This window comes from Etheostoma spectabile, chromosome 1 (assembly GCF_008692095.1).
Source record: "Etheostoma spectabile isolate EspeVRDwgs_2016 chromosome 1, UIUC_Espe_1.0, whole genome shotgun sequence".
NCBI classification, from domain to species: domain Eukaryota; kingdom Metazoa; phylum Chordata; class Actinopteri; order Perciformes; family Percidae; genus Etheostoma; species Etheostoma spectabile.
In genome coordinates this window covers 13,053,957-13,065,034 of record NC_045733.1, presented here as the reverse complement: position 1 = coordinate 13,065,034, position 11,078 = coordinate 13,053,957, and the positions used below count along the sequence as shown (strand labels likewise).

At 37.2% G+C, this 11,078-nt stretch overlaps 1 protein-coding gene across 1 annotated transcript in view; it reads left to right on the top strand.

Annotated features, from left to right (window-relative positions):
• gpc5a (glypican 5a) overlaps positions 1-11,078 on the top strand; it is a 125,172-nt gene that overhangs the window by 68,490 nt on the left and 45,604 nt on the right. The window contains exon 8 of the mRNA XM_032527777.1: positions 10,170-10,332. Within this exon, the coding sequence (XP_032383668.1) occupies positions 10,170-10,332 (163 nt within the window). The remainder of the gene's footprint in view (positions 1-10,169; positions 10,333-11,078) is intronic.

The window sequence follows — 11,078 nt, the reverse complement described above, 5'->3', positions numbered from 1 at the left end:
CTTCCTCCACCTCAAAAACATTGCCAAACTCCGTCCCTCTCTCTCCAAACCAGATGCTGAGAAGTTGATCCATTCCTTTGACTCCTCCAGGTTAGACTACTGTAATGCCCTCCTCGTCGGGATCCCTGGCAGGAGCTAGCAAAAGCTCCAGCACATTCAGACTTGCACTGCCCGGGTCCTGACGAGGAGGCGCAAATATGATCACATCACCCCGGTCCTGATATCCCTCCACTGGCTGCCCATTAAACACAGAATTCACTACAAAATCTGTCTACTTACCCACCAGTGCATTCATGGAACTGCCCCTACCTACCTCAGTGAACTTCTCACCCCACACACCACCTCACATAACCTCCGCTCCTCCATCTCCACCTACTGCCTGCACCAACCTAGGACTAAACTGTCTACTATGGGAGACAGGGCCTTCCAGGCAGTCGCCCCACGGCTCTGGAATACACTCCCAGAGACCCTAAGGGCCCCACAAACTGTGGAGACTTTTAAGAAGGGCCTAAAGACTTTCCTATTTCAAAAGGCTTTTTAATAGTCATTGTTTTAATTTTAGTTTTATGGTGTTTTATTATTGCTTGTTGATTTTGTTATATTCTGGAAACTGTTTTTAACTCCTTGCTACTGTAGCACTTTGAGATTTCATTTGAAATGTAAAGGGCATTATGAATAAAATGTATTATTATTACATTATTATCTTATTGTCAATAGTTATTTTTTTAAATTATTTTATTTGTTTAAAAAATTATAATCATTAGCATTTCACAAGGCAATAACAAGTAACCTCATTTTTGCTTTAAAATGTGGAAATATTAATATGGACTGTTAGTTTTCTTTCAATAAAATCATCTTATCAGATAGGGGGCCTCAGACATAGAAACCCTGCTGTCATAAGTATTATTATTATTATTATTAATATTATTAATATACTCATGCCATTGGTTACAGGCTTTTTGAAGCGGGGAATGCTTTTATGAGAGCTAATTAATCAGCATGGCATCTAACATGGTTCATGTGAACTCTGAAGTGTACTGTGAAGTCTTTTAAGATTGAGGAAAAAGTATAGAAATGACTTTCTGATAGAAATTGACAAAGAGCAAGTGGAAAGTGATTGTGTGTCTAAGAATTGCAGACCTTACTGTTATACATCTGGTACTATTCATTCAAAAGCTTGTGTGTTTGCAGTCCTTTGCAGTCTAGTTTGCATTATCATCTCACTTGGACTTGATTTTCAAATAGTACTGATTGAAATCTCATTAGCTGGTGAAGTATGGCACAAGTGTCAGCGTGTGTATGACCTGAATTGTTTTTTAACATCAATTTGTCTTCAAGGTGTCGATCAGACATGTTATGAGGCACACGGCAAGCTAAAGAGAGTACACAGCAGGAAGAAGTAATCATGTAATTACCTGACAATGTGGCTGTTAAAGATGGAAACTGGGGCGTAAGTAGGACATGTGCGTCATGTTCAGATTTATAATGCAGCCAGTGTAAAATGGTGATTCTTTGAAATTTAAATTAATTGAATTTAGATGAATACACGATGCAAAGGGTGTAAGTATAGGGTGTCTTATAGAGCGTGTATGTGTTAGGGTTAATGGCAGCTCAGTTTATGGCAGGCAAACACAGCAATTACATATTCCAGTGCACACACTCTTTCAATTGTACACATGAGTGACTATGTGCACTGTTGGCTGTACACCACATTGCTTCTATAAATTACTATGGTATTGGTGCACCTCATTAATATGATACAACTTACCTTAAAGTACATGTGCATGTGTGCATGAACACCAGGTTGCCTGCTTGAATGGCCGAAGAGAAAGTGTGCACTGAAATATCTTATAGATGAAGGCAAAAGGTGAAATTCTATTACCTTTGAAGACGCTGCTGTTGAGCATTTTTATGGGGATAAGAATGATGTGTCCATGCAAATGTTGATTTCCATGTTTTTCATCTACATATCAGAAATCTTTTCACTATTTCTATTTATTTGCCCCTGACCTTGAAGTGCAGAAACCACTCCCAGGTTCCCTAGAACCAAATGGAAATGTATCATTACTATTCCACAGACGAGGCGGCAGGAAAACACAAAACAGCAGTGCAGCTATTGACAAATTCATCATGCAATCTGAGTGTACAAACTCTAGATTTCATCATCTTGCTCATCAGCAGCTCTTTCCTATGAATTATTTGTTGGCTCCTCTCCTCCTTGCCTGTCCTCTCCTCTTGATGTGGTTAAACCCATCAAGAATCTATAAGTAGGCCCTGTCCCTGTGTCTCTCAATCAAAATCAGGAGCAAGCAGCTTCTCACCCCGTCTGCGGGCTGAATTATTTACCAGTCATTGATGTGGTGGTTGACCAGCAGTTTTGCTAATGAATTATTCATGTCCCTTCTCCTCTTAGTCCAAAGGGTTAGCACTGAGAATATATTCACATTTTATTTGTTGTGCTCCTAAATGGGCATACCACATCATAGCTTTTGACTGTTATGGAAGTCCAGTTAGACAGAAAGACAGTGTTGGTTATAGTTCTCACTCTGTTCTCTTAAAGATAATTTAATATTTAACACACCACGCGTGCTGAACATGACCTACAAATTCAGTTTGTTTGACTAAATGTTGGTACCCAGCAATAAATCTGTAAAGTCAAATATGTCAGGACCGTGCAAGCGAATCTTAATTAGAGGTAAATCCCAAAACCTGAAATATAATAATTAGTTTTTTTAACACTCATTGTGTCATTCATTATACCCATGAGGTAAGCACAGAAAAAAACATTCAAATACAAATCCAGCTAAGCTGCATACCTGTTGATAACAACTTTATCTTGAATCATTCCATGTGCTTATCCATGATTAAAACCCAGTTTAAGCAGCAGCAGCATAATCCTCTTTGTGTAATTGGTCAAAATATGTAGCATTTAGGTTCTCCAATAATGCAAATCCCATTTGAATAATACATACATTTAAATTGTAACATTTTTCTACAAATAATTGCATTCATATGTAGTTTGCCTTGTAGTTCCCAATACAATTCACATCAATATATAATACCTTTTGAACAGATTTAATGTTCACAGTAATATCTTTTGGTGAAAACTGATGCTAGTGAACATAGTGAACAGCACTGATAATGGTTCAGGAACGTGGTGATCATGGTTATTAGATAAGGCTGGAACATCACATCTCACTTTCTGACTTCACCCTTGATCAAAAATTGGGTCAGAAACAGGCTCAAATTGTACAGTTTATGCTTCCGTAATATCCTTTGACAGCTGGGCACTGTAGTTTTTAGAACAGGAGTTAATCATGTATTTGTTGGGAAACTATTTTTAACTGTGGATTAATACACATCTGATGCTTGAGCAAATAGGCAGCAGGATGGTGTGCGTGGGATTGTCTCAAAATAAACTACAATGCCCATGTTGATTGTAATGAAGAAACATGTCAAGTGCAAAGTTGTGGCTTATTGATGTGTTTTTTTAACAGTAGTCTGTTTCATAGAGGAATAAGCTACATCAGACTTTATGTGCTAGCAGGGTCACTTTATTGTTGTTTACTGTTTTTTGTTTTTACGAATGTTGAGTAGTAGGACAGAAGGTTAATTTGATAATTACTTAAATTATAATATCACTCTCACTCACTGACCTGCTTTACTGCCACTGTACTGTACTCAACACCCTGTCAGGGCTGGTACTGCAGTGAGGGAGATGTAAAATGACAGTGTGTGTCCTGGGAGCCGACTCACATCCTGACACTTTCTCCTCTGACTGGCAAATATGATCATTGTAAGATCTCTCCCCCACCCTCTATTTACAGATAGTGGAGTGTGTTCAAAGAGAATATTGATGAGCTTAAAAATCCACACACAGCTTTATTCATCTCTTGGATCTCTGAAGGTGTGATTCATTTTGCCACATGACACCCTGCACCTCTTTAGGAAATGTATCCAAGACATTATCTGCTCCGTACATTTTAATTGACTAGAAATGTACGCTATTACTAGGAACAGACACATTTTATATTCATGGCTATTCTCGACTAGACTAACCTTCATCTGTGGTGGGAAATGGTTGTGTAGGCAGGATAAATGTGGTGATTATGCACTTACATTCATAAGACGCAGCATACACTTGTTCCATTACTGTAGATGCAGCTACATACTTTAATGGTTTAAGGTCACAAATTGGAGTTGACAGCTGAGTGAATATTTTAAGCATTAAATGAGAGTACAATGAGGTTTTCTATGTGTGTTAGAAATGCTGAAACAATTGTGTGGTTCATTATTTTTAATGCCAATATACAGAGGTCAAACAAGTACATTTGCAGCCAAAAATACATATATGGAGTTGAATTACACTTACATTTTCCCTGTACCCACTTTAGTTTGTTTATTGCAGAGGCAGATGCCAATATTAAGTTCATCTGCGTTAAAAAAATGAATAAAATTGTTGCACTGTGGCATTATCAACCTTGGAAACGAAATAAGAAAAACAATGGATTAAGCAAGTGATAGCTGAGAAAATACCAAATAAGAAAGGGCTATATACATTGTAAGTTTTGTGTGTGTGTGTGTGTGAGTGACTATTCATTATTCTGACTACCTGTGGGGAGAAACTGTCTCTGAAATGGGTGGTGCGTGATTTAATGCTCCAGCAGCGTTTTCCAGATGGCAGGAGTGAAAATAGTGTGTGGGCTGGATGACTGGTGTCCTTGATGATGCTTTGGGCTTTCCTTATGCAGTGGGTAATGAAGATATCATAGAGCTGTAGTAGGTCTGTGCCAGTACATTTTTGATGCTGGCTTTTTTAGTGTTTTGCTGCAGTTTCCAGTCCTGTGCAGTCAAAACTGCCAAAGCAGATACTGTGATGCAACCTGTCAAAATATCCTCTCTATAGTGCAGTGATGAAAGTTAAGCCAAGCCTTGGTTACCATGCGGAATCTTTTCAGACACCTTACATTCTTTGTTGTGATTTCTTGAGGAGGAAGTTTGTGATGTGTACAGTGGTGAATTAGAAATTTATAAAATATCTCAGGAGCCTTGTTTTTGAGTTGGAGATCGGAGGTTACCAAAGACAGGGAAGACAAGAATGCATGTAAATATAACAAGATACATAACTCAAGAGTAGCAATGGGGGATTTCAAGTCTGCAGCCACAATAGCATCTCTGTGAGGCTGCACCTGGGCACAGTAAGTAGTTTGTTTGTTAGTTTTTTAACTATTGTTTTTAATAACATTAATCCCGGCTTTATAGTACACATTGTTTTTTCTTTCTATCTAAAGTAGTTACAATGCTCCTTAGGTTGTAATACATTTGCCAGTCAGATTCATAACCAGAACTTATTGCTGTTAATTTTGCTAAATTGCATTCAATCATATATTCCTTTAATTCCTGATCTAATCATTATATACTGACGCTTCTGACCGTAAACTTCTTTACTGGAGTATCCTTTTCAACTAAAAGCAAAAAAAAATGCAACAAAGTTTTTCAGTGCTTCATCAGAGTTTGTTTTTTCAATAATACATCTGACCAACACACATCTTTGAAATCATTTCTAAATCTGTCTTGATCAAACGGTTTGTATGCTCTCTTTAGTACTTTAGCTCAAGGCTTTGGCTCTTTTGTTCTTTTAATCACTACAGCCAGTAGATACCTAGTGCTTTGAGATAAATGGTAATATCAGCTGCTAACATTCTCCTACAAACACAACGTTAACATGCTGATGTTTAGCAAGTACAGTGATAACCATGTTTATTATTTAGTTTAGCATGATAGCTTGATAGCATTAGCAAATTAGCTCTGAACCCAAAGTACAGCTGGAGCTGATGGCAATGCTTTTTAGGTGTTTGGTTAACAAGTATTAAACAAAGTAACATTTTGAATTGATGCATGGCATTAGGAGAGGTCCTGGGATCACCACAGCCATTTGAATTAATCATTAGGAGTCATCCTCAGGACACCATGCATATTTGTACCAAATCTTACACTTGCATTTATTTTTTACCTTGCCTCTTACACTTTGGGCCTGGAGCCTGTTCTGCATGGTAAAGAGTCATGCAGTGAGGGATTCCTAATGGTTACTGGTGCATTCAAAGCTTACATTGCAAAAAACAAACCATTTAATGTCATAGAAAATTTGCTGAATAGTAATATATAAGCAGCACCTCTTTACAAGTCAGTTTTCACCAACATGTATTGTTGATATTGGTTTTAATTATATGAAGCCAGTGTCTATATGGACACTGGATGGCCCATTTGTCAAACTATATGAAGAAGTCCTGAACTAATTACACATCACCCAGCATGTTGGTTCACAATACCTGTTGATTAACACAAGGTATGTGTCACAAAAGCTTTCCACTGCACACTTCAGAAGATGGATTTTACAACGCAGTTACCACACACACAGTATGTGCAATGTCTGAATGGATTTCATCAGATATTGTGTAGCATGATTGTAAACTAGAGCCCGAACGATAAAGGATTTTTAAGGCCGATCTCAATACAAATACTTGGTGATTTAAAAATCTGATATTCCGACATATCGACCAACATACTGTATATTTATTAAGAATATATTTAAAAGAATTCCAGAAACACGTAACAATCTTAAACAGATTTCCCTATAACATTAGTTATTTGTCGTTTTTTGAGTCCTTGCTAAAATAAAATGATAATGTAGTTTAAAAATAAACTTTTTTGTTTTCTTGTCACAACAGAACAGAGGAACATCAAAATATAGAAAAAAAAACATTTATCGGCCATTATAAATGCTGATACCAATAGTTTGGAAAATGCCTAATATTGGCCAATAATATCAGCCTGCTGATAAATCGGTCGGTCTCTAGCGTAAACAAGCACAGGCACTGTCCATTTTTTTACAATTTTACAAGGTGGAGAGTTGGATTACGAGCAGGATAATTCTAATGAGCTTTTGTCCCTTTCTGACTTACATATTTTTTTTCAGGACTAAGTTGCAGTGTAATATAAATACAGTCAAACTAGGATGACATTTGCAAAAACTAAAGCTCAGAAGCTATGTTCAAATAAAAGAAAATTACAGTAAAATGAAGTGAGGGCAGAGGTTCCTATGTGCTCAGTTCAGAACTTCTACATTACTGCTGGAATTTGAGGAAGTCAGATACAAAGGTATTACTGAAGAGCAGCGTTCATGTGTGGTTTGTGATCTCTGTGTTGTTGAGGATTTCTTTTGTTTTGTGTTCCCTTGGGGTGGCATTTTAGGCCTTTATGATATTGGTCGGTTGAAGATTTGTAAAAAGAGAGAGAGAGAGAGAGAGAGAAAGAGAGAAGGTAAATGATATGCAGCAAAGGGTGGGAAGTCGAAATCAAACCCACGGCCGCTGTGTCGAGGACGGAGCCTAGTACATGGGGTGAACACACAACCAGGTGAGCTATCCAGCAGCGCTGTGGAGGAAGGTCTGGCAATGCGAGATTACATCAACGCTAAAGAGCAGCTACAGCAAATAGTAACTAAAAAATATCTTCTAAAGCAGGGTAAATCGGATCATAAAATTTTAAAATATTTTGTGTTCTCTCTAGCCCCATAGACGCCTGAACAGAACAAATTTGTATTCAATGTTAACATCTAGTTGACCATTATCTTTTGTACGGCAGAAAAGGTGTCGTTCATCGTTAGCTCATGTAGTGTTGGCTCATTGGCGCAGCAATTTAAGTGCGTGGGCTGTTTTGTTGAAAAGAACAATTGGAATTTGGTGATTATTAACTTGCCACACACTACAATAACAGCCAGAAGCCTGCCCAAGGGTGCCTACTCAGAGCAGTTTCTCATCTGGAGATGCATTGAACGAAATCAGAGCACCTGTTTCACAGCCAATGTTCGACAAAGCCCCATATCATTTACAGAAGTGAGGCTAATAACAGTTAGGTCATTCAGGCTCACTTTGTTGAGTGTCAGAAAGAGCAGTACAGCTGTTCTATACAGTCAAATACAGAGCTGTAACTCCCATGGCCCTGAAGAGTAAAAGAATCAAGTGGCCTGCTGATTGACAGACTTGGTCAATCATGACGAATGTTTCCCCAGCTTCGGATTTCTGTGAAATAACATCAGCTAACAAAACTTTATTAAGGATTTACTATTGTTTGATGCAAACCAAACCAAAAGCACATGCTTGGGGTTTCTTTTAAAACGTGTTATGAATGTGAAAGCAAATTCTACTTATTCATGGAGATTAAATTACATTATCACTTTCTTGTCTCCTTTTGTGTTAACTCGTGTTTTTTTTTTTACCATGCTTTTATTTAAGTCAATTGTCTAATTAATAGTATTCATCTAACAATGTTGAAGGTTAAGGCTAACGACGAATCCAATGAAAAGACCACAACCAGCAATCTGTTTCTCAATTCTTTCCTACTGTCCTACCCTGTCAGCCCTAAGTCCAGTGGTTCATATTGAAGATGTAAGTCTTTAAAAACAGGTCATTAATATATACTGTACTTTCTATAAAATTGGATAAATAGCAATTTAATTTTTTTAACAGAACACTCAAAATAGAGTAAATGAGTGCATTGTGTTGGGCACTATTTTCAGTTGCAGATGTGTTGTGCTAATGAGTATTTATGGCAGCATGATGGTGTGTGGGATCAACTCAAAATAAAACACAGTACCCACGTTTATTGTGATGAAGGAACATGTCACTCAGTAGAACACCAGTCAATGATGTGTTTGTATGTTCTGTGTCTAGATTAATAAGGCTTTGGGCTACATAGGCATAGGTTGTTAATGTCATCTATTTATTGTTGATCTTTCTTTTTTTATTTTGACAATAAGAAAAATTCTCCACATATTAGATTATATTATATATATACTAGATATATATACTAAAGTTTCTAAGTTGTGACTTAGACTTGACCTAAGGTCTTGATTGAGTTTGTGTGAAAGAAAACAGCACATTTTCCTCTTACTCAAACACATGTACATGTCTCCAAAGGTTAATTTATACATCTGAAGCTTTCACCTTCTTGTAAACTATAAGTGAATTGTAAAGCTTAGGTAGCATATTGTCTCACATGTGCAGACTAATTATTGCAGTATGCTGTTTCCTTAGCTAACGGGTCTCAGAGTCAACAGCCTTTGAACTCCACATATTGAGCCCTCGAGCAATGCTCTACCTCCTGGACTGTGACCACATCAAGTTAATCTTAGTCACCACAGAAACTCATTATTCCGCATCATGTAATAAAAGTTTAGTCAGACATAAATGGAAAGAAGGAACGGTGGCAGGAATGCTTAGATTGCCCAAACTCTCAATATTCTCCAGTGCCTAACCTGTCTCCATTATGGAGCTGAGACTCCAGACAGGCTAATTACCAGCACAGATATGTCCCGGCTAAGCCATAGCAGCAACCCCAACACTTTTGCTCCCCTGCACTGAACCACAACAGTAACTAATTAGCATAGACAATACCTTTTTGATGAACATAAAGCATTTTCTCTTGTTTCCAATGACGCACAATGAATTTAAATGAGCTAATTAGCGTAGGCATTTCCCCTGTTATTACGTTCACAACGTCTTTGATTGAGATTCTGCTACATAGCAATAGAGCAGAAAGTTCACCTACTCTGCAGGCCGCTGCGAGGATGAGCGTCATGTAACACATACTATGATTTCATTTTAGTTTGTAGGTGCTGATTAATAAACTGTTGGTGTTTTAAAAAACATCAAAAACGAACAGACAAAAAGGAAATTTATTTATTTTTGATATTAAAAGCGTGTGATACAGCAAAAAACTGGGCAACTTATTTTGAAAAATATGCCATTTGCAGTCATTCAGTGTATGCTTAGTTTTGTATTACTTAGAGAACTGTGGGTGATTAGCAGCATAATCCGCAGCTATTTTGCATTTTATCCCCGTTTTTCTCTTCATTTTTTGAATGCATATTCTGTACTGCCCTTGCCATGAGAGGACCTTTTTCACTTTTTCTTTTTTTTGCTGTGAATTTTGATAATGAATATGATATACATAGAATTAAGAGACAGTGCATCTTGCAGCAGAAAACCCAGCAACGTTTAAAGCGTGGGCACAAACTCAGTTACTACTTTTAAACTAATATAATTTGATTAAGAAATGTTGACATATTAACTAAACAAGTGTCTTTTTCTGTCTTTTTTTACAACTAGCTGTTGCAGGGAAAGTCAATTCCTAAACTGGGGTCACTGGACCAGATTGAAACAGGAAGTGGAGACGCAGAGGGACGTTACAGCGGCGACTGTGATGATGAAGACGGCTGTGGTGGTTCAGGTGGTGGAGAGGGGAAGAGGAAAGTCTCCAGAGTCTCCAAATGTAAGTCTCATCTTTTCTTAATTTTATTGGTTTGCATTTGCATTTTGCATTAAGGAGGTAGAGTTATATATCAAAAATATAACATTTGAGTGGTAATATATTCTAATTTGTACTTGTAGGATTTGGTGTAATGATTTAAATTTATGTTTGATCTACGATTGCATTTTGTGTTTATTGTATATCTTTTCTCTTTGTATGAGGTTTTGTACATGGACCCTGACAAATAAACATTACTAAACATAAAACATATAATCAAAGTTTCATAAAGTTTCATAAAGCACAAACAAATATAACAAGGAATACATATATGTTCTTATGCTTCTTAATTTTCCATGCATACATTCAAATGGGTAACAGGGTAGATCTACTTGCAGTTAAATTGCAGAATAAAAAAAAATAAAACTAGACATTTGAAAGGTGCAGTTGCATATTACTATAGTTTAATAAGACTTGCTTCAGTCTCCATTTTATGACAGCTATAATAATAGTCATTAAAGGTAATAGTTGCTATGGGGGACATTATTGCAATCAAGGCCCATTACTTTAAAAATTATTGTTCCTCAGAGGATCAGTAACCCCTGATGAATCACAGCAGCGGAGCTCTCCTCTTCATTTTGTTACCTGTCATACTCTCCTCTCAGCACATGTATTTCCCTTCTCCTCTCTCCTCTACTCTCCATCAAACATGCTAACAACTTGATTAATCACCTTTCTCATTTTGCCTATGGCTTCAGCGAGGAAGGTGG